Raw genomic sequence first — 26,946 nt, forward strand, 5'->3', positions numbered from 1 at the left:
AATTAGATTTGTTTACATTAGAAAATAGGGGGTATGATAACTTCAGTATATACAAATACTGTATATTCAGGGTCAATATCATGATAATCTCATGAGATATTATGTATTTTAATCCATGAGGTGCTTTGGAGGTTAGTGAAGGTACAATTTGGGTTTAAAAATACAATATATTGGGTTTATGACTGGTCCAGACTTGTCATGGGTCTGTGCTAATTTACGACAGGGGTGGATTTACGTATTCTTTTTTACCCATTGAGGCAACATAAGTCTTAACAAAGATTATGAAAATCAGATTTCAACAGAGATGTGTTTGGACCAATCAAGTGAAGTTCCATATTCTGCAGCAGTGACCTCTCTGGGGGTAAACCTATGACATACTGTATTGTAACATAGTGTATAGCGATTTCTGTTTTATGCTTTATCCTTTTATTTTAAGAAACTGTCCTGCATTAATGTAATTGTATGTTCTTGTACTAATTTTTCTGCAATCTAAGCACTGTATTTTTCTATACATTAAAACATTTAATAAGTGATGCTTTGGGCTCTGAATGAACTTTTGCACGGTCTGGAGAGAGTATTTACATTTTTGGACACATTTTGCTACAACAGAGTTGTGTGTGTGTGTGTGTGTGTTAAGTGCATGTTTTTTTTTTTTTAATCATAAACAGGGACCTGAGACCCTGGCAGATTTATTAATTTTACATCTTTTATTTGCATTTCTCAGGTGGTGGCAGTGTATAGATATGATTGTAATTGAGCAAGGGGTTAATATGAACTAATTGAAGGTACCTTGCGCAGGCAAAAGGTGAGTTGGCTAGAGTAGCCTTGTGTATTAACCCTGGTTGCGTATCTAAGTCACATGCTCCCAAGTGTGCTGTTCGTGACAGGTGGTATATGGGGACAGATTTAGGGGAGATATAACTAATTTGAGGGACCTTTGTGAGGTGAAAAGTGGGACATCTAGCGACCTGTATATTAACCCTTGTCCCGTATGCAGGTCACGAGCTCACAGGTGTGCCGTACATAACAGTCAACATAAGGAACTTTCAAAATAACTATTCATCCCAAGGGCAGTACAAACGACACTGGATCATCCCTTAAGTTTGGACGAAAGGAGATTTCACCAGCAACAAATTTACAGTAAGGGCAGTTAAAATGTAAACTTCATTACCCATGGAGATTGTGATGGCAGATACAATAGATAGGGCCACCAACATGAGTGAGAGAGGACGGAAGAGAGCTGGGGACAGTTGTCCCGGGACCAGTGGCTGCGGGGGGCCCGGCCAGATGACACTATAAATTGGGCTACCGGGCCTCAGCTCTCCCCAGATTTTGCGGGCCTCCTGTCTCTCTTCTCCATCTCTTTCGCCACTGCGCGCTGGAAGCCGACCCGGACTTCCGGCCAGGCCAGCTTCCGGCACAAACGGCGGGAGAGAGACCCGGCGTGGGAGAAGCAGGCACGCAGCTGTAGAGAGGCCCGCAGGAGCTGGGGAGAGCCGGTGCCTGGTCGCCTCAGACTACCAGCAAGCTAAGTGTGTTTTGCATTGTGTGTTGCATCGTGTTGCATGCTGGATGGTGTGATGAGTTGCAGAGCAGCAGATAAGATGATCTTTAGATCTTTTCTACATCACCTTCCTACAAATAAAGTACTCACAGGTTGCATTGTAGCTTCAGGACTCCTTTTTTCATCCTGAAGGGAAGTACCACTTATGTGGTAACAGGCCAAGAAGGGCCAAGTGCCCAGGACGTAGCCACCCCCCTTGATTATTGGATTGTGTTCCTTTTTTGCGTTGTTGCCTTTTTTGGCAGTGTGAAGAACCTTTTTTGCACTTTGTGATATTTGTAGTGTGTAGATCAGTGTATTTGTCTTCCTTGTCCCCCTGCCTCCTGGGTTTACCCTTCTCTGGGGGAATATTTGTTTGAGTAGCTGCATCTTGATAGTTCCCTGTGCAATATTCTTTGTTTATGAGACTTGTTTGCTCTCTTTACATTAAATTGCTTTGTGTTTGACGACTATTAGTGTCACAGAGTTATTAGAGTGCTGCATGTACTTTCTTATTTCGTATCTGTCTAGGGTTTATGGAGACCCTTATACCTGCATGCACCACTCTTTTTGCTCATATATGTAGTAGTAGTGCTGATTGACTCTAGATTCTGTGTGTGTGTAGGTGTTGCATTGTGTGTTGCTGTTGCATTGTCTGTGTTTGTGTGTGTGTGTGTGTGTGCGTGTATCTGTTTAATTGTCTGGGTGGGTGTTGCATTGTGCGTGTTGCATGGTGTGTGTGCGTTGCATTGTGTGTGTGCAAAAACAAATGTGTAAAAGGCGCTCAACTTGGAAGTGTAATGTGAATAATTATAGTGATTCTGTGATTATGTATAACAATATTAATAGTGCTCAAAATAAGTGATACAAGTAGTAATTAATTTTAGTATTAGTGATAGTAAATGCCTCAACATTTCTGTGAGATTCTTAATGGGCCATCGGATTAACACAGCAGGGGTCCCTGCAGTCCCATTCAGTTTGAATGGGACTGCAGGGACCCCTGCTGTGTTAATCCGATGGCCCATTAAGAATCTCACAGAAATGTTGAGGCAATGATGAGGCAAAGTTGAGGCATTTACTGTGAGAATGCCCCAGAATCTCCCAGAACTTCCCAGGTACAAGTGTTCTAGTACTAGTGGCTGCATCTGTATAAATGCAGCTCAAAACCCTTGTAGAGGCTGGTTCAAGATCCTTTTCAGTGGACTATGGGTAGATGAAGTTTGGGGAGCGCAGATACAACCATATTATGAAAAATAGAAAACATTAAATAGTGCAGATGGTCTGCAATGTGGGTGAGATATGAAAAATGATCTATGAGATGTGCACTCACATTTGGTACGATAAATTAAAGTAGTGTCTATTTAAATAAAAGTTTATTGCGTTCTTCTCAAGGATGTCTTCTTTCTACCCCCTTTGAATCTAAAGCCCTTTCACTGACTGCCCCACACCTCTGGAATGCCCTTCCACTCAGTACCCGACTAGCACCCTCTCTATCCACCTTTAAGACCCACCTTAAGACACACTTGCTTAAAGAAGCATATGAATAGCACTGTGGATATTCTGAACACATGATACATAAAGCTTGGCCCCCTGCAGACGCACTTACCAGAACTCCCTCCTACTGTCTCTGTACGTTCTCCCTACCTACCAATTAGACTGTAAGCTCATCGGGGCAGGGACTCCTCTTCCTTAATGTTACTTTTATGTCTAAAGCACTTATTCCCATGATCTGTTATTTATATTATCTGTTATTTATTTGATTACTACATGTATTACTACTGTGAAGCGCTATGTACATTAATGGCGCTATATAAATAAAGACATACAATACAATACAAATATTGGTAGGTTAACGCTTGACCAGATGTCAGTCAGTCAACTCAGATCAGGTTGCAGGTGCGGTGGTGTGAAGTTTTCAGATCCCAATAAAAAAGACAGAACATACCATAGTGTGATCTGTTGTATATTAGCAAATAAAACAAATAGATGAATAAAACTCACTTAAATAAATCGTAAGAATATAGGTGTGCAGTACTATAGATGTGATCAGTTTCTTTGATCACTGCTGCCATGTACCGGACTCTGGATACCCGTGGCTCTCTGGCTGCAGAACTTCCGGTCTTCCGTTAACTCTACTTTTGCCCGCGAGGGAGCTTCATGAGTTCTAACATCTGATTGCGTTTCATGACCAGGAAGTAGAGTTAACGGAAGACCGGAAGTTCTGCAGCCAGAGAGCCACGGGTATCCAGAGTACGGTACATGGCAGCAGTGATCAGAGAAACTGATCACATCTATAGTACTACACACTTGTATTCTTACGATTTATGTAAGTGAGTTTTATTCATCTATTTGTTCTATTTGCTAACATACAACAGATCACACTATGGTATGTTCTGTCTGCCTGTTGCATTGTGCGTGTGCCTGTTGCATTGTGCGTGTGCGTGTGCCTGTTGCATTGTGCGTGTGCCTGTTGCATTGTGCGTGTGCCTGTTGCATTGTGCGTGTGCGTGGGTGCCTGCTGCATTGTGCGCGCGTGTCTGCTGCATTGTGCGCGCGTGCCTGCTGCATTGTGCGCGCGTGCCTGCTGCACTGTGCGCGCGTGCCTGCTGCACTGTGCGCGCGTGCCTGCTGCACTGTGCGCGCGTGCCTGCTGCACTGTGCGCGCGTGCCTGCTGCACTGTGCGCGCGTGCCTGCTGCACTGTGCGCGCGTGCCTGCTGCACTGTGCGCGCGTGCCTGCTGCACTGTGCGCGCGTGCCTGCTGCACTGTGCGCGCGTGCCTGCTGCACTGTGCGCGCGTGCCTGCTGCATTTTGCGCGCGTGCCTGCTGCATTGTGCGCGCGTGTGCCTGTTGCATTGTGCGTGTTTTGCATTGTGCGCGCGCGCGCCTGTTGCATTGTGTGTGTTGCACTGTGTTGCTGTTAAATTGTGTGTGTTCCATTGTGCATGTGTGTTGCTGTTGCATTGTGTGTGTTGCATTGTATCTGTGTTGCATTGAGACATCATTGGATAATCAGTGGAATTGTGTGGGGTCCCAGCACTCAAAACAAAAACAAAAAAGGGTGTGTGTGCCGAGCACGCACGTTCTGATTGAAACTTTTGTGTTTTGTCACTGAAATTGTATTTTGATGTTTTTGATTGTAATTATACTCTCAAATTCATTCAATTTCAGTGACAAAAAAGACAAAGAAGTTTCACTTAGAGTACATGTGCTCGGCACACACCCCGTCTTTCTTTTACATTGTTTGTTACTTTATTGTTTTGTTACTATGGTGAAGAGGAGGGGGGAGAGAAAAAGCAGAGGAGGAGTGTAAGGAGATGAGAGAAGATAATTGAGAGGCAGATAGACTGTGGCATAGGGGCCCCTCAGTAACCTTTTCCCTAAACTCAGCACCTTCAGTTTGTTTGCTGAGGAGGGGTAGGAGCTGCATACACTGGTTGGGGTGTATCCCTCAATCTCATCGTTGTTTAAGCCAGAAAGTGAGGCAATGCACACACAGATGAAAGTGCCTCAGCATGGTGGCACTGGTTGCATTCTTGCTGCTGCACCTGCCTCCAATATTGTGCCAGTTGAGTAGTAGGAATGTACAAATGAGGGCAGTTGAGTAGAGACGAGGACAGGCCACTACAGAGGGAAGTAATGTTGCTGTTCCTATGGCTCTGGTGGTGATGATGGTGAGGAGGAGGATGATGATAATGAGAAACTGAAGGACACATGGGAGGAGAAACGCGGTGCCTTCCACTTGTGCGCATGCGGCACTGGCTGCTTGTGCGCATGCGGTGCTGGCTGCTTGTGTGCAGGCGGTGCTGGCTGCTTGTGCGCATGCGGTGCTGGCTGCTTGTGCGCATGCGGTGCTGGCTGCTTGTGCGCATGCGGTGCTGGCTGCTTGTGTGCAGGCGGTGCTGGCTGCTTGTGTGCAGGCGGTGCTGGCTGCTTGTGTGCAGGCGGCGCTGGCCGCTTCTGCGCATGCGTGAGTGCTTTTTATATTCTTGATTAAAAATGTGTGCCCAATGTAAGAATCTGGAGCAACAAATTTGGTACATGACAATTCTGATTCAAAGGTGCTGAAGTGCTTAAAAATCTGTTTTCTGTGTTTCTATTTACAATGGACTCCAGAAGGAAGGACATTCACCATGAAATCCGGCACTTACCATCTTCCCACTGCTTCTGCAAATGCTTAGGAAAGGCTCTCTCCATTCTGTAAGTGAGAATATCACCATGAACAATTCGCACTTTTCCCATCGATGCTTCAGTCAACATCTTTTGAACAGGAAATAGATAGAGTTAGAAGAAAGTTTGTAGCCACACATTTCTATTGCTTGAATTTGTGTACACTGTGGTGCTCTTTACAATTCATACGGCTAATTTTAAACATAAGAAAATGGATACAAAGAGAAGAGACATAAACAGCTAGGTTCAGCTAGGATCGTCTGCAAGCTCTTTTGCAAAGGACCGCAGCATGTCATATTTAGTGGATCTTCTAACCATGTACAGTATCTTGACCTGAGCTGTGTCCTATCAAGAGTCTAAAAATTAGAGTTATATTTGTAGGCAGGAGCTAGAACATTGGGCTATCAACAAGAAAAAAAGCATATGGTCTTGTTTTTTTTTTTTTTTTTTTTTGTGGCTGAATTGTTCAAATACATTGTAAACTCGTCATGAGAGAGATTAGTTTTAAGTGCTACATACTGTACTCTATTAGTGTTGAACATTTATTGATTAGAAAAAAAGAATTACATGAAGAGAACATTATGGTCCTTCATTAAATGTGACAGTTTTTGGATGTTATCCAGAAATCATCGCCACTTCGTTTTTCATTACAAACTATAGCAAATACTTTAAGATTCTCTACTTTTCTGCCATGGCCAAATTGTAGTATGTGTCATTTCCCCCCCTAGATTACACAATTATTATAACACAGAATATCAGAGTTTCCATAGGTATCTGTGAGAGTGTTAGTGCAGAATGTTACAACATACCCCACCAGAGGGAAAAAACAAGCCTGGTACACATATAACATATACTATACCATAGGTGCGCAAACTGGGTGCGCGGTGCTTACAGCGGCCCCACGTTCTTCCCTACAACATTTAAATTAAATGCCATGGGAGTGCGCGAGGCCTGTGTAAGTCCCTTACCTTGTCTCCGGCGGCTTCTGGTGACATATCAAATGGCAACGCAGCATCAAATGACGCCGCGGGGTCACATGACATCGTAAAATGCTGGAGAAAAGATAAGGGGGGCGCACAAAGAAAGTTTGCGAACCCCTGTACTATACTATACATTATTATTTATGAGGAAGACAGATTCAAAGGAGTAACCAAAAACTCACTCGCTTGCGAGTGCTGATCTGTTTAGCTGGTTGATTTCAAGTGCTGGTTGTATTAAGTGTGCAATTAAATCTAGAAGCAGTTTAAACAAGGAAGGAGTTAAACAAGGTATAGTATATTGAAGTACAGTTTATTGTTAGTACTTATAAACTTCATTGTTTCTACAATGAGCAGGACTGAAGATGCCACTCAATGCACATCTTGCCACATGTATGTGAACTTGGAGCAGCTGTTCCAAGGAGCATACCGCTGTGAGAAGTGTGAGCGGGTGGTCTCTTTAGAGTCAGAGATTGCTGATCTGAAGAAGAAACTTGCAATATTGAGGGACATTGACAATCTTGAAAGGAGTTTATTGCTCACTGAACAGGCCCTTGCTTCGATTAGTGGTGCAAATGGTGGCGCTGTTAGCGAGGAGCAGGTAGGTAGCTGGGTAACAGTTAGAAGGGGAAGCAGGGGCAAGAGGAAGCAGTTCTGAGCTGACCCACCCCAATAGATTTGCCATGCTGAGTGAAGATATTGGGAGTGTCAGGGCAGAAATGACAAGGCTGGGGGAAACTGATTCCTCTAGCAGTCAGAGGAATAGTTCCTCCAGCACAAAGGGGACTCAGGATGCTCAGATACAAAAGAAAGATTGTGGTGGTAGGGGACTCCATTATTAGGAAGGTAGATAGGGAAATCTGTTGCCGTGACCGCATGAACCGAACAGTTTGTTGCCTCCCGGGTGCTCTGGTTCAGCACATTGTGGATCGGGTAGACAGATTGTTGGGAGGGGCAGGGATTGACCCGGCGGTCTTCGTACATGTTGGCACCAATGACAAAGTTAGAGACAGATGGAGGGTCCTAAAAAATTATTTCAGGGATCTAGGCCAAACGCACCAAGGACCTCCAAGGTGGTATTTTCTGAAATACTACCAGTGCCATTCACTACCGCAGGGAGACAGTCAGAGATTAGGGAGGTTAATGCATGGCTAAAAAAGTGGTGTAGGAAGGAGGGTTTTGGGTTTTTTAGAGCACAGAGACTCCATTTCTGAGAGGTGCCATCTTTATTCTAGGGACTGATTGCACCTCAATGAAGAGGGATCTTCTGTGCTAGAGGGGAGAATGCTAAAAAGGTTGGAGATTTTAAACTAGGATAGAGGGGAATGAAACAGATAACGAACTTGTCGCCAGCGACGTCGCTACAAAACAAATTATAACTTTCAATAATGGCAACGGCGACAGGTGAGGTCATCGGTCGCGTCACCAGCGCGATAAGCGCGGCCTAATGCCAGAAGCCCAACATAAAACGGGGGCGCTTGAATTAATGGCTGCAAGGGAGCATTATGATATCATAAGCATTTCTGAAACATGGTGGGATGAAACTCATGACTGGGCAGTTAATTTAGAAGGTTATTCCCTTTTTCAGAAGGATCGAGCAAATACCTATTATAAGGGAAAATGTTTATGAAGGGAATGATGAAAATGTAGAGACGATGTGGATAGAAATTAGTAGTGGAGGTAAAAGTACAAAGCAAATGTTTGTAGGGATATGCTATAAACCACCAAATATCTGTGAGATTGAGGAAGCGAAAATACTTTTGCAAATGGAAAAGGCGTCAAAACTAGGTCATGTTTGCATAATGTGGGATTTTAATTATCCAGACATAGACTGGGGCAATGAGATTAACATTACAACAAAAGGAAACAGGTTTTTTGAGGTGCTTAAAGACAATTATATGACCCAAATTATTGAGGAACCAACCAGAAGAGGGGCAATGTTTGATATTGCCAAATCCAATAATGTAGAAGTAATAGCAAATATTCAAGTCCTGGAACATTTGGGTAACAGTGATCATAACATGGTCTCATTTGAAATAAATAATCAAAAAACAGATTACTTGGGCCATAAACCAATGACCATAAACTTTAGACTATGGCCAAAAACCATAAACTTTAGAAAGGCAGATTTTAATAAATTGAGGACTAATCTACAAACTATACATCGGGATTATGTTTTGCAGGGGAAAATGTAGAAGATAAATGGGCAGTCTTTAAAACATTGTTAGAAAAGCACACGTATCTGTGTATATCATTGGGTAATAAGAATAAAAGAAATAAGTAAAAACCAATGTGGCTAAATAAACAGGTAGGGAGAAAATGGAAAAGAAGAGGCGCGCGTTTAGATATTTTAAGTCAGAAGGGACGGAGGAATCGTATCAGAATTATAAGGACTGTAACAAACATTGCAAAAGGGCAATCAAATTAGCAAAAATGGATAATGAAAAAAGGATTACAATAGTAAGTAAGATCAACCCTAAAACGTTCTTTAAGTAACTTAATAACAAAAAAAATGAGAAAAGAAAATATAGGACCCTTTCAGTGCGAGATGGGCAGGCAGATTATTGGAGAAAAGGAAAAAGCAGAGGTTTTTAACAAATTAATTACCTCTGTGTTTACCAGGGAAGAATCAATGTCAATAGTAGTGCCGCAGGAGGAAGCCACAACCTCCCATATTAATGAACAATTAGTTAACTGAGGAAGAAGTTCATAGGCAGCTTGATAAAATTAAAGTAAACAAGGCACCTGGCCCCGAGGGCATACATCCAAGAGTTCTCAAGGAGTTAAGTTCACTAATAGCCAAACCATTACATTTAATATTCAGGGACTCCCTTTCCATGGCTCAGTACCAAAAAATTGACGTAAAGCAGATGTGGTGCCGATATTTAAAAAAGGAGCTAGATCACAACCGGGAAATTACAGACCTGTAAGCCTGACTTCAATAGTGAGGAAAATACTTGAAGGTTTAATACAGGATAATATTCAGGAATACCTAATGGAAAACAAAATTATTAGTAAGTCAGCATGGATTTATGAAGGATAGATCATGCCAAACTAACCTTATTTGTTTATTTGAGGAGGTAATTAGGAATTTAGACTAGGGTAATGCAGTTGATGTGGTCTACTTAGATTTTGCAAAGGCTTTTGATACGGTTCCACACAAGAGGTTGGTGTACAAAATAAGGCAAATAGGGAACTCAGTAAAAATATATGCACCTGAATTGAAACCTGGTTGAAGGACAGACAACAGAGGGTGGTCATAAACTGAACTTTTTCAGGCTGGGATAAGGCCGTGGAGTACCTCATGGATCAATACTAGGACCCCTGCTTTTTAACTTGTTTATTAATGGCCTTGAGGTTGGCATCGAGAGCAAAGTCTCCATCTTTGCTGATGATACTAAATTGTAAGGTAGTAGAATCAGAGCAGGATGTAATATCTCTCCAGAAGGACTTGGAGAGACTGGAAACTTGGGCAGGTAAATGGCAGAAGAGGTTTAATACAGATAAATGTAAAATTATGCATTTGGGAAGCAAGAATAAAACAGGCGACTTACAAATTAAATGGGGATAAATTGGAGGAATCGTTGATGGGGAAGGATTTAGGAGTGCTTGTAGGCAACAGGCTTAGCAATAGTGCCCAAAATCATACAGGAGCTGCAAAGGCAAACAAGATCTTATCTTGCATTAAACGGGCAATGGATGGAAGGGAAGTAAACTTTATTATGTCCCTTTACAAAGCATTAGTAAGACCACACCTTGAGTATGGAGTACACTTTTGGGCACCAATCCTAAGAAAAGACATTATGGAACTAGAGAGAGTGCAGAGAAGAGCCACCAAATTAATAAAGGAGATGGACAATCTATTTTATGAGGAGAGGCTAGCTAAATTAGATTTATTCACATTAGAAAAGAGGCGTCTAAGAGGGGATATGATAACTATTTACAAATATATTCGGGGACACTACAGGGAGCTTTCAAAAGAACTATTCATCCCAAGGGCATTACAAAGGACTCGGGGAATCCCTTAAGGATGGAGGAAAAGAGATTACACCAGCAACAAAGGAAAGGGTTCTTTACAGTAAGGGCAGTTAAATGTGGAATTCATTACCCATGGAGACTGTGATGGCAGATACAATAGATTTGTTCAAAAAAAGGTTGGACATCTTTTTAGAAAGGAAAGTTATACAGGGATATACCAAATAAGTAAACATGGGAAGAATGTTGATCCAGGGATTAATCCGATTGCCAATTCTTGGAGTCAGGAAGGAATTTATTTTTCCCCTTATGAGATTTCAATGGATAATATGACACTGGGGTTTTTTGTTTGCCTTCTTCTGGATCAAGAAGGAAGTATATATATATAGGATAAAGTATCTGTTGGCTAAATTTTAGCATGGGTTGAACTTGATGGACGTACATCTTTTTTCAACTACTATGTAACATCACACAATTAGCAGAAGGCATTAAAGGGGAAACCAATAAACAATCTGGGGATGTTTGGGTTAATCAGACATTTGCAAAACAGTTTTTTGTTAACAAAAAAACCCTGTAACTTTCAAAAGTTCTAACCCACTGAAAAGAAGATTTGTAATGGAATCTTTGGATGAAACATAACACTTAAGAAAAAAATGCATAGACCAGCAAAGAAAATTATTCTAATTTAGTTTAAAACAAAGATAATTGTAACTAATCTACCATTGTAATTTACTTTTCCATTGCACATTTACTTTTCTATTCATAGTCTTGTCTTGCTGTGTGAGCTGTATATTACACACTTAAAACCTGCAAGCATTCTGCTTGCAAAGTGTGAATCAGAGCCCTGATTGTTTTATCTTTTTTAACATTTCTTTTATTCTCTTTGTAATGCATGTAACTGAGTGTCACTATGTGATATTAATTCCATATCTTTAAATATATCTTTAAATATCTTCCAGAAACCCACTTCCTTAATCATGTGGAGCCACATCTCAATGTCTTTACAGAATCAAAAATGAGGAGAAATCTTCTTAGAATCGAGTGTCACAAAATATTTGCCTTCTGTTAAAGCAGCAATACTGTCCAAGGGGTCACTAGTAAAGAGTCAATACGCCCCCTCCCGTTGTTGCAGTATTCTATTGGACGCCGGAACGAGCCTAACCTGTTGGCCATTTTGTGTTAAGCATTCTAATTTTCTAACCCCTTCTCCCCCCCCATGCTGATGGAAGACAAACATTGCTGTGCAAGAACTGACAAACTTTGGAATTTTGGCTTATGTACCAGTGTTAGCTCCCTCAGAGCTTGTTAAATCACCTTTTCTTCCTGTACTTCAAATGCATGAAAAAAATAATTATTGGTGTACATGCTTATTGTGCCTGTTAAACAAGCAATGTGAAACCACCGGTTCCTGAGATATTTCATTTTGAAATTCCCTCATACAAGTTCTTGCCCAGGAGAACAGCCACTAGGGTCGGCCTCATTCTGGTGGACAATAGAAAGTCACATCATGATGAGATGACACTGCAGCGTCCAAATTCAGTAACGTGCAGGTACTGTACTAGCTAAAGCATTCTGAAGGCAGTAGTTCAGCTGGTTCATATACAGGAAGGTTAAAAAAAAAAAATCTTGATTTTGAGGGGGGTTCCTGCTTTAAGTAGTATGTACAACAGAGCATACACTACACATATTGAAGCTCTTCATGTAATCTCCTTCTTGGGATCTCAAGTCAAATATTTTCCACAATGTCGTAAAAACAGACTTGGTTGACTGGGTGGGTGACTGCGTGACCTGGGTGACTGCGTGACCATGACTGCGTGACCTGGGTGGGTGGGTGACTGCGTGACCTGGGTGGGTGGGTGACTGCGTGACCTTGACTGCGTGACCTGGGTGGGTGGGTCGGTGACTGCGTGACCTGGGTGGGTGGGTCGGTGACTGCGTGACCTTGACTGCGTGACCTGGGTCTGACTGCGTGACCTGGGTGGGTGGGTGACAGCGTGACCTGGGTGGGTGACTGCGTGACCTGGGTGGGTGGGTGACTGCGTGACCTGGGTGGGTGGGTGACTGCGTGAGTTGACTGCGTGAGTGGGTGGGTGACTGCATGAGTGGGTGGGTGGGTGACTGCGTGACCCTTGACTGTGTGACCCTTGACTGTGTGACCCTTGACTGTGACCTGGGTGGGTGACTGTGTGACCCCGACTGTGTGACCTGGGTGGGTGACTGTGTGACCTGGGTGGGTGGGTGACTGTGTGACCTGGGTGGGTGGGTGACCTGGGTGGGTGGGTGGTTGACGGTGTGACCTGGGTGGGTGGGTGACTGTGTGACCTGGGTGGGTGGGTGACTGTCTGACCCTTGACTGTCTGACTTGGGTGGGTGGGTTGGACCTTTTGTTGGGTGGCAGTCTGACCTTGGTGGGTGGCAGTCTGACCTGGGTGGGTGGGTTGGACCTTTGGGTGGGTGACAGTCTGACCTTGGTGGGTGGCAGTCTGACCTGGGTGGGTGGGTGTTTGGCAGTCTGACCTTGACTGTCTGACCTGGGTGGGTGAGTGACCCCTTGACAAGACTGACCTGGGTGGGTGGGAGACTGCCCTGGGTGGGTGACTGCCCTGGTTGGTTGACTGTGTGTGTGGGTGTGTGACTGACTGTATTCATTGGGAAGGGTTGTGCCGGTGATCTTACTGCTGACAAGGGAGGGGGCCCATCTGTGCAGCAGAGAGTTCGGTGTGGGCCAGGCATAGAAAGGGGTCCACACAGCTGATAATTGATGTTGCGGCCTACTTCTGGGGTCCTGCACATGCGTGCGTTGCTGCGCGTGGTGCTGGGAAGGCCTGCGCACGGCACTGGCTGCACCATTACTGCGCATGCAGATGGGAAAATCAATATGGGTTACTGCGCTTGCGAGGCGTGCCTGGCACAGTTTACAACCTCCTCTTCTGCTCATGCACTGCCCACAACCTCCGTGTGATCCGCGTGCGCGACCAACAGCAGCATCCATCACTTCCATCATGGTTTTACGTTACCACATGTAACCCCGTGTCTGCTATCAGCACAGAACATGGCCCCTTTAAGAATTACATTCCACTGGACCATGTCACTGTGCTTAGCCAGTGGAATGACAGTTGGTGACAGTTGGAAAGGGAGCTGAGGGAGTGAGGGTGTGCAGGCCCATCCTGCACAGGGAGTCCATGCAGGACCCCTAAGAGAGAGGGAACTGTTGGTATAGTTTGTTTAAGTATATATGTGTATGGAGTGTTTCTGAGATTAAGAGTCACCGTACTGATTTATACGAGATATGTAACACCACAAATTATAGCTATATGAGTATATAAAGCTTGTTATAATTCATTACCCCTGTGTTGTGTCTAGTCACTACAGTCTCACACACCATGTAACACACACTATAAGAATGAAACAGTAACCCGTAGGACTCAGGCTCCCACCTCAGTGATAAGGCATATAATCTGAGGTAAAATAAAGAAGGGTTTCACACACAAGAGAATTTTCCCATCAAAACGCTGTAGGTGCCAGCAAAGAAGTTTCACTTCAATAACACACCGATAATCAGGGTATGGATGTAGGAAACACCAGCATTTGGAAGATCTTAAATATCGTAGCATTATTAAAATGAACAGTGGTCTCTGTAGTTAGGTAAACTTCTCATTATCATAGGATTTGCATATGAGTAAGCCAAACATCTGTTAAAATATATCGATCCGCTATTTTTCTCTTTACTTCTAAGGCCTTGGCCACAGTGCACACGACCGCGCACGAACAAATTCATTATGTGCACCAGTCTGGCCATACTGCGCAGGCGGAAGCGTGACGGGATTCTAAGGAGACAAATCCATTTTAATTTTCCCACGATGGCTGCATTACGTGAGCCGTTGAACCAATGAGGGCGCACCTAATTTGTTCAGCTTGGTGATGTCACGGCCAAGCCTCTCTGTCACGCGTTTCAACGGAGGCCACCGATTGCTCAAGCGACAGGCGCGCACTTATTTGAGCTCTGTCGCGCACGCACTATGGCCGCAGCCTAATCCATTTTAACATGGACCTCTATACGCTTATGCCTGCCGCATTACACAGTTTTTTCAGCACAGCCGGGGCTAAACCTATAACAGATGTTATCAGAAAGAAAGAAGACAGATACCTTTAGTCCAGGAATAAACCGAGTGTCTTTTTCCACCACAAGAAGATCTGTGACGCCAGCATTAAGAATGGATCTTGTGATTCCTCCCGGCCCGGGACCCACTTCACACACATAGGCATTATTTAAATTGCCAGCTTTTCTTACTATTTTATCTGTAAAACAAGCATTTTTACAATGTTGCAAACGTGGTGCACACACGATTTAGATACACAGAGGAAAGTCTTACCAGAAGCTTGTGGTCACTCTCAAGCACAAGTAGAAAATAATGTACCAATGTAGATACACATAGTTTAATGGGGCAATTCCTGTTAGGGCAAACGTGAACCAAGGACAGTGGCAAGTTTAATAGGTTCATTTTTTAAAAATATTTAGTCAAATACTGCATAGTATTCTTAAACCATGTATTAATCTTTCAAGATGGTAAACAAATTGTTTGGATGGGGTTTTACAATCTGTATAGAATGTATTTTGGTGATAACTCAAATCTACTGTTAAATGTATATTTTTGTTTTGTTCTTTGTTTGTAAAGTAGTCAACAGAGAAAAACACAGCAGAGCGCCACAATATCAGAGTAAAGTAAAGTGTCTTAAACAAATATATTTACTGTGTCAAATACAGAATAACATGTACAAATATCTGTTTATTACACTTTATTTCGCTTTGATGTAATGGTGCCGTGCTTTTTTTCTATACCAAAGTAAGCTAATACTTAGGACTATTTACAGACCCTCATGAATTACTGGATATTTTTCTTGTTTTCTTTGAATTACTATGGGAAGTTTTTGAAGGATATGCATTTTCTAAATGCTGATCAACCGTAACCTAAAAAAAAAGCTGTGTGTGCTGTGCACGCGCATAGTAAGTGAAACTTCTTTGACTTTTGTCACAGAAATTGTATTTGTGATGTTTTAATTAAAAATCAAAATACAATTTCATTGACAAAACACAAATAAATTTGGACTTAGAACGTGCGTGCTTGGCATACATCCCCTGTATTTGCAATAAGTGTGAATTCCTCGTGTAACTGCGTGTGCGTGTGTCAGTCAGTATGTGTGTCAGTCAGTGTGTGTGTGTGTGTGTGTGTGTGTGTGTGTCAGTCAGTGTGTGTGTGTATGTGTGTCAGTCAGTGTGTGTGTATGTGTGTCAGTCAGTGTGTGTATATGTGTGTCAGTCAGTGTGTGTATATGTGTGTCAGTCAGTGTGTGTATGTGTGTTCATGCGTGTGTGTCAGTCAGTCAGTGTGCGTGCGTGTGTGTGTCAGTCAGTGTGTGTGTATGTGTGTGTGTCAGTCAGTGTGCGTGCGTGTGTGTGTGTCAGTGTGTGTGTATGTGTGTGTGTCAGTCAGTGTGTGTGTATGTATGTATGTGTGTGTGTGTATGTCAGTCAGTGTGTCAGTGTGTGTGTATGTCAGTCAGTGTGTCAGTGTGTGTGTGTATGTGTGTCAGTGTGTGTGTATGTGTGTGTATGTGTGTCTGTGTGTCAGTGTGTCAGTCAGTGTGTGTGTGTGTGTGTCAGTCAGTGTGTGTGTGTGTATGTGTGTCAGTCAGCGTGTGTGTGTGTGTGTGTGTGTGTGTGTGTATGTGTGTCAGTCAGTGTGTGTGTGTGTGTGTGTGTGTGTATGTGTGTCAGCCAGTGTATGTGTGTCAGTCAGTGTGTGTGTGTGTGTATGTCAGTCAGCCAGTGTGTGTGTGTCAGCCAGTTTGTGTGTGTCAGTCAGTGTGTGTGTGTGTCAGTCAGTGTGTGTGAGTGTGTGTGTGTGTTAGTCAGTGTGTGTGTGTGTGTGTGTCAGTCAGTGTATGTGTGTCAGTCAGTGTGTGTGTGTCAGTCAGTGTGTGTGTCAGTCAGTGTGTGTGTGTGTGTCAGTCAGTGTGTGTGTGTGTGTGAGTCAGTCAGTCAGTGTGTGTGTGTGTGTCAGTCAGTCAGTCAGTGTGTGTGTGTGTGGGTGTGTGTTTATGTGTGTGTGTGTGTGTGTGTGTGTGTGTGTGTGTGTTTATGTGTGTCAGTCAGTGTGTGTGTTTATGTGTGTCAGTCAGTGTGTGTGTGTGTATGTGTGTCAGTCAGTGTGTGTGTGTGTGTATGTGTGTCAGGCACTGTGTGTGTGTATGTGTGTCAGGCACTGTGTGTGTGTGTCTCTATTTCTTTGTCCTTCCCCCTCTCTCCTGACTCCCCTCCCAAGACCCCCCCCCCCCGAGCTGCGGAACCACGGGGGCTCTGGCTGAGTCTCCTGACTCTCTCCCCCCCCCCCCGAGCTGCTGACCCACGGGGGCTCTGGCTGAGTCTCCTGACTCTCTCTCCCCCCCCCCCCCCGAGCTGCGGACCCACGGGGGCTCTGGCTGAGTCTCCTGACTCTCTCTCCCCCCCCCCCCCGAGCTGCGGACCGCAGGGGCTCTGGCAGAGTCTCCTGACTCTCTCTCACCCCCCCCCCTGTGCTTAAGAGCCCCCCCCCCCCCCTCCGGCAGTGCTGCGTGGGAAGCGGCACGCTCAAATCCCCCCGCTTCCCGCGTTACTGGAGCAGGAGGCGAGAAGCACTCCTCTCTCACCCCGATACCCTCCATCAGGTGGTTGAGTCCTGAAACCAGGCTCCGGATGTGAAGCTGTAGCTCGGGGGGCAAGGAGGGCAGCTCCACGTCCTCAACCCCGGGATCCTCTTCTTGTCCGGCCAGCTGCAGTTGATAGCCTGCAGGTCTCCGCCAGGTAGCAGCGGGAAGAGAGAGGAGAAGGCCGGGGCCAGGAATATGTGTGGGGAGATCGGGACCAGCAGCAGCGGCGCCCACATCACCTCAGCCGTGAAGTACACCCCATCCACTCACCCCCGCAGCTCACCACGAACACAGCCTTCGACTGGTTGGCAGCGCCAGCCTCGAAGCTGGAGAACTCCTTAACTTGGTGGGCCCCCGCGGAGAGCAGCAGCAGTTCGGCGCAGCCGCACCAGTGCAGGATCTCGGCACTCGTTAGCTGTGACGGCGGTGAGTATGTTGAGCGGGGGAGGAGGAGGGGGGGAAAGCCGTCCTCATTCACCCGGCAGCGCAAGGAGGACTCCGAGCCGCCTGTGAGCATCGCCATGACTACCGCGCATGTCAGCGGGCGCGGGCAGCGGCGGCCGTTACGGCGGTGGAGGAATGGCATGCGCAGGGGGGCTCTGTCTGAGTCTCCAACCCGGCAGAGCGCTTGGCTGGGACAGAGAGCGGGCCTGGTCCCAGGAGCTGGTCAGTGTGTGTCTCTCTCTCTGTGTTGTGTGAATGCGGACACGGAGCTGCGGACTCCCAGCCCCCCCCCCCCGGCGACACGTGGTCCCGTTACCCCCCTCCTCCCGACTCCCACTACCCCCCTCCTCCCGACTCCCACTACCACAGGCTGATCTTTGGACACGGAGCTGCGGACTCCCAGCCCCCCCGGCGACACGTGGTCCCGTTACCAAAGCAGGAGTGACAGGGCAGGGGGTGGAGCCTCAGCCTCAGCTATCCCACCACGGAGCAGCGTACTCCACGGCGGGCAGCACCACAGAGCCCGTGCCGGATGAGGGGAATTAAATACCCCTTAACACACCTTACGTGACAGCGAATCACCGGCTGCCAATTAAATTTTGAGGGCTGCCGCCGCTGCCGCATGTCAGCAGGAAAGCGGAGGTAGGGAGGAGAGAGGCTGCGCGGCATGGCAGCGGCAGTTAGGAGCGGCGGCTATCGCCGCCGCATATGTCACGGTGTGTGGGGGGTGTGGGGCTCGGGGGGGGGGGGTGATTAGGAGCGGCGCCGGCGGCTATCGCCGCCGCCGCCGCATCTGATTTGTGGAGCGGGTGTGATGTCAGTGTTGGGGTCGGGCTGAGCCAGAACACAGCCCGGCCTCAACTGCCAGCACTGACGTCACATCCGTTTCATTTCTGTCTCCACAATTCTTTTTTGCCCCATCACGAATGAGGTGCCACTAAGGAAGTTTCACTTCAAAAAAATAATTAAGTAGTCTGTTTGCATTATTTTAGGTGACCTTACTTACCTACTATAGGAGTTAAACTCTAATAGGCTTCTGGAGGGGATTGCCGCTTTAATTATATTTATTATTTTACTTCCTCCTCTGCGTCTTGCACTGCTAGCCTCCCATCACGTGTGACATTTGAAATATTTTACATTTAAAAAAAAAGAAGAAGAAAAAAAAAAAACTTGAAAGCACCAACCTGTAAGTTTCAAGTCTAGTAGAAAATTCTGAGAAAGCTGCTTCATTGCTCTGAGATTGAAAAGTTTGATAATCTCCCCAATTGTTGGCAAGGGAGGCATACGAATTGTGGTCAGCTTTCCTGAAGCAGTCATCGTCTGAAACAATGTGTACAAGGATATCAACTTAATACATTCAGAACATCATGTTTTTTTAACACACAAAGAATTAGTTTTTATATATATATATATATATATATATATATATATATATATATATATATATATATATATATATATATATATATATATACAGTGTTCGACAAACCTATACATTTGCACGCCCCGGGCGAGTGGATTTAACATCGTGGAGAGCTCCTATTGGCCTAAGCAGCACACGTGTGGTACTAGGTGGCGAGTAGATTTTTTTTTGTTTGGCGAGTAGATTTTTTGGTGATTTGTCGACCACTGTGTGTATATATATATATATATATATATATATATATATATATATATATATATATATATATATATATATATACTATATATATATATATACTGTGTGTGTGTGTATATATATATATATATATATATATATATATATATATATATATATATATATATATATATATATATATATTTATTTTTTGTTTGTTTTTTAAGAGCAGGATTTTCTCAGAGGGCAAACACATTACACAAGTTAAACTCATACAGTCTTTTGGTGGGATTGCTGCATCAAGAGACTGACTACATGGTGAAACTTGTGATGCACACTTTTTTTATTGCATTTTCTGTGGTTTAAAGTTCTAGTAGCCATACTGGTCCTGGAAAAAAGTAGATTTGGTGTAGGTAGTGCGATATGTTTACAGGGTTCCCCGTCAGGGTTCAAAATACAGCTGAACCCCGTTCCTTTTGGTCCACAACCCCTAGACCGCGTTATAACCGGGATCACGTTAAAATGTCAGCGGCAGGCATTTTTTTTTTTTTTTTTTTTTAAACCTCCATTTTGCCGCGCTAGGACCTTACCGGTATCTAGATCTCTCTCCTCACTTCATAGGAGCCAACGTGCTCTCCTCTCTGTCGTGTGCAGTCATTTTTTTTTTTTTAAACATTCAATTAAATGCTTTATTATGCTATAAATAGCAGATGAAAGATCCTGGGTTCTATTCCTGTATGATATAATTCCAAATTTAAATAATGATTTATAAATGATTATTTCATTTTTATTATATTGTATAATTTATAAATGAATAATTAAGTAATAATCCCCTCAGAACAGGGCATTACTGGCCAATAATGCCGTGGCTGGGTTCAAGTCCCTCGGCTTCGCCTCGGGCCTTCTCTTCCAGCCAGGGCATTATTGGCCAGTAATGCCCTGTTCTGAGGGGATTATTACTTAATTACAAATATTTCAAAAATAACAGAACAAGCCAAACCACGTACTCACCTACTAACTCATTTTCAGGGTGTTCATCAATGTTATTGTGAACATATCAAATTCATGGGTATTGAAATGGTTTCAAGTAATATTCAATATTTTTATTTTTTTGTAAATGGCTGATTTTCAGACTTGAAGCTGGAAAGAGGTTATTGACATTTGATGGGAAGGGAACTTACAAGACAGGAGACACTTTACATTTCTTGCTTACATACAAAACAATTGTTAACAACTGCCGCAGCAGTGAAATAGCTCTGAGCAAAGGCATAACAGAAGTAGAGATGTTGCCCGAGTTACATGATATTTATGAGTGTGGGAGTAGTGGTAAAGACCATAGAAAAAAGAAAAAAATGACAATGATTTCAATGAGGCATGGTCTGAATTTGGTACAAAGCAAGCTTATTTTAAATAAAATACAGGGGAGGTGTCTGCAGACTGCAGAGGGTAACATAAAATATAGTAAAACATTGAAGGCATATATTAAGACTAAGCAAGATATTTGTTGAACAGCATAGATTGCTTTAAATATAGTGTGTGGAGGTAATGAAACATGTCTATGCTCTCTCCAAGAGTTCAGACTTTTGTGATATAGAGAAAGAGGCGATTGCCCACAAAGTCAGAGAGATCGGAATTAAGTAATAATCCATGAAGAAAAGGGCATTACTGGCCAATAATGCCGTGGCAGGAAGAGGTGAAGGCCCGAGGCGAAGCCGAGGAACTTTAACCCAGCCAAGGCATTATTGGCCAGTAATGCCCTATTCTGAGGGGATTATTACTTAAGTACTGCCGTCTCTGGCTTTTCTCCCTGCTCCTGGGGAAAGCCATGGCATTACATGGCAGGGGGAATGTTACATTCAGTGCCCTTATGACATACCAGGAGAGCCCAACCTGATTCAAATGGATGTGAAACCCCCTCAACTTCCATTTCAAGCATCCGAGCACCAGCAGCTATCACATGAAGTGGAAGTACCGGGGGTCCTGCAGATGACACCCACACTGTAAAGGTTAATGGGGCTACTACATCTGTGCAATGTATTTTAGAGTTTTGTCATCATTTTTCTCAACTAAATAATCACCCCTTAGCTGGCAAACTATTAGGTGAAATAAAAATGGCCGATTTAAAGTGCGCAACTAATGTATAAAAATGGTGACATAGCACATATAAGTGACTGGTGTCAATCAAGGGTGTATACCCATATACCAAACAATACACAAACAGTGAGTTATAAGTAAAATACAAAACCGTATTAAACAACTAGAGCAGGAGTCTGCAGCTGAAGCAAATCAGAGTGGCTCACACTCTAAACACAAGAGAAACAGGAAACAAAAGAACAGCGCAAAACGCACATGGTGAAGTAAGTAAAAATGAAATTTATCATTAAAAAGTAATTAATCTGCGTACATCAGATAAGTAGGGTAAAAGCATGTACTGTGATTAACACAGAGGTTACCAATCGGCAAGTAGAGGTGATGGTAGCGAAGAATCAACACAGCTCATCTAGTAATGGCTCCTCTTGACCCTGGCACCAAAGATCCACGTCTAGATAGGCGCCTCCTCAGTCGGGAATAAGAGTCCTCGTAGTGGTTGATACAGAAAGTCAATGCACAATTGCAGCACACTGCAGGACTCCGCGACGGTCAGGCACACACGGCACCAGTCGATGACGTCACTGACAATCGCGCGATCTCCTCCACGGAGCGTCGCGTATCAGAGCTTATTGCCGGTGGCAGTGCACACGAAAACCTCACCAGAGGACTACAGGCTAGAATGGATCGACAACAGGGTGATAGTCCTACGCGTTTCGTAGCAACACAGCTACTTCCTCAGGGAAGTCAATCCCTGTGGAAGTAGCTGTGTTGCTACGAAACGCGTAGGACTATCACCCTGTTGTCGATCCATTCTAGCCTGTAGTCCTCTGGTGAGGTTTTCGTGTGCACTGCCACCGGCAATAAGCTCTGATACGCGACGCTCCGTGAAGGAGATCGCGCGATTGTCAGTGACGTCATCGACTGGTGCCGTGTGTGCCTGACCGTCGCCGGAGTCCTGCAGTGTGCTGCAATTGTGCATTGACTTTCTGTATCAACCACTATGAGGACTCTTATTCCCGACTGAGGAGGCGCCTATCCAGACGTGGATCTTTGGTGCCAGGGTCAAGAGGAGCTATTACTAGAAGAGCTGTGTTGATTCTTCGCTACCATCACCTCTACTTGCCGATTGGTAACCTCTGTGTTAATCACAGTACATGCTTTTACCCTACTTATCTGATGTACGCAGATTAATTACTTTTTAATGATAAATTTCATTTTCACTTACTTCACCATGTGCGTTTTGTACTGTTCTTTTGTTTCCTAATAGGTGAAATGCATGATGCCCTAATTAACAACATTTTCCCTCCACTTACTTCAATTCACTAAAAGAGTCCAGTGTCATTAACAGTTCCAGAGCACAAGAAGAAGACATACAAGAAGAACCTGTGTGCATGGTCACATGCATGGTCACTTCACCAGCAACATCAGGGGGTCATTAAACTGTGATTGTACTGACCAGGGCACTGTTGCACAGAAACCTCTTATTGCTTCAATGGGACTTTCTGTGCGACACTGATCTATCATAGTTTCATGAATAACCCCTTACATCTATCGGCTTTAGAAGCAGAGCAGCAGACAGAATCACATTGCAGAATATCATACAAAAGTAAGCAATGTGGAATCCTGAACACTGCTTGAATGATAGAATGCCGAAACATTTTGTGAGCTCCTGTACGTATTAACCCAAGAAAGCTTACAGTATGTCTTTTCACAGAATTCGTTGACGGAGGCTGATGATAAATTGTTGGAGGTATTATAAAGGATTATACAAATATGCCTCTTTATTTAATGTTTCTATCAAAGCAACTGTAAAAAGATGCTTAGGGGAAGGAATCGACCTAGTGTTAGACGCTGATCTTCACACTGATTTGACTGATTGATAATTATAAAGTAAAGACACAAGGTTAACTACAATTTACAGGGGTTACTGTGAGGGACACCATGGAAGGAAGTACATAATAGAGAAGGAGAAGAAGAAAGAAAACGACGCTTTATGAACATAGAACCCATGCTATGAAGCTTTCAAACGTCTACTTAGCAATTTTAGGAAGTCATGGTTTTGATGTCAGTGAACAGACAATATAAAGTCTTACAAAGTTAGATTGCTGCTGTCCCCTGATCAGATGCATTTCATGTTACAAGCATTAGTCAGTGTGCATATGTAGAGTTTATAGTTACTATGTACAAGCTATGTGTGAAAAACTAGGTACACCCTTACTGCTTCCATAGGAATTAAGATGCTAAGTAGCAGACATGTGCTGCTAATCAAATGCCCTTGATTAATTGATCATAAGCAAGTGTGACCACCTCTATAAAAGCCGAAGTTTTAGCAGTTTGCTGGTCTGGAGCATTCAGGTGGAAATACATCAGCAATGATCTTAGAGAAGCAATTGTCGCTGACCATCAATCTGGGAAGGGTTATAAGGCCATTTCCAAACAAAAAGTCCATCTTTCTACAGTGAGAAAGATTATTCAAAAGTAGAAAACATCCAAGACAATTGCCAATCTTCCCAGGAGTGGACATTCCAGCAAATTTACCCCAAGATCAGACCGTTCAATGCTCAGAGAAATTGCAAAATACCCAAGAGTTACATCTTAGACTCTACAGGCCTCAGTTAGCATGTTAAAGTTCATGGCAGTAGTATTAGAAAAAGACTGAACAAATATGGTTTGTTTAGAAGGGTTGCCAGGAGAAAGCCTCTTCTCTCTAAAAAGAACATGGCAGCATAGCTTAGGTTTGCAAAGTTGCATCTGAACAAACCACAAGACTTCTGGAACAATGTCCTTTGGACAGACGAGACCAAAGTGGAGATGTTTGGCCATAATGCACAGCGCCACGTTTGGCGAAAACCGAACACATCATATCAGCACAAACACCTCTTACCAACTGTCAAGCACGGTGGTGGAGGGGTGATGATTTGGGCTTGTTTTGCAGCCACAGGACCTGGGTACATTGCAGTCATTGAGTCGACCATGAACTCCTCTGTATACCAAAGTATTCTAGAGTCAAATGTGAAGCCATCTGTTCGACAGCTAAAGCTTGGCCGAAACTGGGTCATGCAACAGGACAATAATCCCAAGCACACAAGCCAATCTACAACAGAATGGCTTAAAAACAAAAGAATCAAGGTGTTGCAATGGCCCAGTCAAAGTCCAGACCTCAACCCGATTGAAATGCTGTGGCTGGACCTTAAGAGAGCCGTGCATAAACAAATGCCCACAAACCTCAATGAACTGAAGCAACGTTGTAAAGAAGAGTGGGCCAAAATTCCTCCACAACAATGTGAGAGACTGAGAAAGTCATACAGAAAACGATTACTTTAAGTTATTGCTGCTAAAGGTGGTTCTACAAGCTATTGAATCATAAGGTATACTTAGTTTTTCACACATGGCTTCTCCATTTTGGCTTAATTTTTGTTAAATAAATCATGACAGTGTAATATGTCATGTGTTGTTGTTCATCTGAGGTTGTATTTAGCTAATTTTAAGACCTGCTAAGGAACAGATGATTGTTGTTATGCCCTGATATGTAAAACCATAGAATTCAAAGAGGGTGTACTTTCTTTTTCACACAACTGTATGTGCCTCAGTGTCTCTCAATGAGTGTACTGCATGTGTCTGAGTCAGTTAGGGAGGGGTGGGGGTATGTATGAATGTATCTGAGGGCATGTACAGTATGTAAGAGTTTATATATCTAGATCTAATATTTATATATTCTGCAAGGGAGCAGCCCATCTTTAAAGTGGCCCTTTTTAAGTGCAAGCAGTGTGAAGTTCGGAACAAGAGGACAACAGAACACCTACTGGCCCTGAATACTGAATTTGAACAGCGCTGGAAAGGAGGAACTTTTCTATTCCAGACCGCACATCTCTGCACTAAACTATTGCTGCCGCTACTACAGGAGGGCCCCGGGTATACGGCGGGTTCCGTTCCAGGGACCCGCCGTATAGTGAAAATCGCCGGAAAGTGGATCCGGCGATTTTCAGTTCTATGCATGCGCAAACCGGCATTTTCGGCGTTCTGTGCATGCGCGACCTACGGTCTGCGCGCGAAAACTACGGTCTGTGCATGCGCGCCGGGCACACCCGCCCGTTCTGCGCATGAGCGTTTTACGATCCAACACGGCGGCCCCCTTCTCGGTGCCGCCGTATCGGAGCACCGAGAAGCGGGGCCCTGCTGTATTTATATTTGTTGTGACCTCACTTCTTTTCCAAATACGTTTCTTTCTACCAGCCTCCTTATGTCTCTAACTCTATTCATATATCTCCATCTCTCCTTCCTTTGCCACTTCTCAATTCACATGAACTCCTTTCCAACCTGCGCCCTCTGACACTACACAGCTATACCCCTGGCACTAAAACACAACCCTACAAATCCTCCTTACACATTCTCTTTCTTTCCATGCTTCTCCTCCTTGCTTCTTGGGATATCTCTTCCAAGCTGGTCCCTGCCTTATGTCTACATGCTCTCATCCTTGACTCCCACCTGCAATCTCTACTCCTTCTGGTGTCAACCCCTCTAACCTCATACCCATCCCCTGTCAAACTCCCTCCTCTCTCCTTTTTCCTGTGCCCTTTGGAATTCTAGCTCCTTTCCAACATGTTCCTCTCTGTGCATGATTTATTTTTCTCTCACTCTCTGCTATAACTGAGACTTGGCTCACTCAGCCTGACTCTGCACTGAAGCTGCCCTTTCTCCCACACTTCGTGCCCCGATGTCAGGGGTGGAGGACTAGGGCTCCTCCTCTCCTCCATCTGCCGTTACCAAACCCTTCCTATACTTTCCTCTCTTTTCCCTCCTTTGAGGATCACACTGTCCCGCTTTTCTCTCCTCTACCTGTCCATGTGGCGGTCATCTATTGTTCACCTACCTCTACTCATCCCCCTTCTGTCTTTCTCTCACTTTGAATCCTGGCTCTCCTTTCTCTCCTCTGACTCCCCTGTTCTTCTCCTTGGGTACTTTAACTGCCATATTGATGACCCCTCTCCCTCTTTGGCTTCCGCTTTCTCTCTCTAACCTCTTCTTTCAGCGTTCAAAAGTGGACTGCAGCCAGCACCCACAAAGATGGCCACTACCTAGACCTGGTTTTCACTAAAACCTTTTCTCTGTCTGATTTCTCCATTTTACCCTTTCCTCTCTGACCATCATCTCATTTTCTCTCTCTCTCACTTCTCCACCTCATTCTTGCAGAGACCTATGCTCTATTACCCTACCAGCTTTTTATTCAATTTTACGCTCCTCCCTCTCCTCTCTCAGCTCTGTTCCAGACCATGACAACCTGGTCAGGAACTACAACTCTGCCCTAACCTCATCTCTTGATCTACATGTCCCGCTTTCTCTCTGCTGTTCTCGCCCTAACACCAGACCCTGGCTAGATTGCCACACATGCATGCTGCGTTCCTGCACTCGTTCCTCTGGAGCAGGGGTGGGCAACCTATTTTTGAATGTAGCCACAGGTGTGG

At 44.3% G+C, this 26,946-nt stretch overlaps 1 protein-coding gene across 2 annotated transcripts in view; it reads right to left on the reverse strand.

Annotated features, from left to right (window-relative positions):
• The window catches only part of TFB1M (transcription factor B1, mitochondrial), a 64,891-nt gene that overhangs the window by 32,284 nt on the left and 5,661 nt on the right, over positions 1-26,946 (reverse strand). Inside the window, exons 2-5 of one of the 2 annotated variants that reach the window (XM_075596957.1) lie at positions 20,405-20,533; positions 18,981-19,116; positions 14,813-14,964; positions 5,695-5,803 (exon numbers count right to left, since the gene is read on the reverse strand). In XM_075596957.1, coding sequence (XP_075453072.1) covers positions 5,695-5,803; positions 14,813-14,964; positions 18,981-19,113 — 394 coding nt within the window. In that variant the 5' untranslated portion in view covers positions 19,114-19,116; positions 20,405-20,533. The remainder of the gene's footprint in view (positions 1-5,694; positions 5,804-14,812; positions 14,965-18,980; positions 19,117-20,404; positions 20,534-26,946) is intronic. The other variant, XM_075596956.1, reaches the window with a different exon arrangement.

The sequence above is a fragment of the Ascaphus truei genome, chromosome 4 (genome assembly GCF_040206685.1).
Source record: "Ascaphus truei isolate aAscTru1 chromosome 4, aAscTru1.hap1, whole genome shotgun sequence".
NCBI classification, from domain to species: domain Eukaryota; kingdom Metazoa; phylum Chordata; class Amphibia; order Anura; family Ascaphidae; genus Ascaphus; species Ascaphus truei.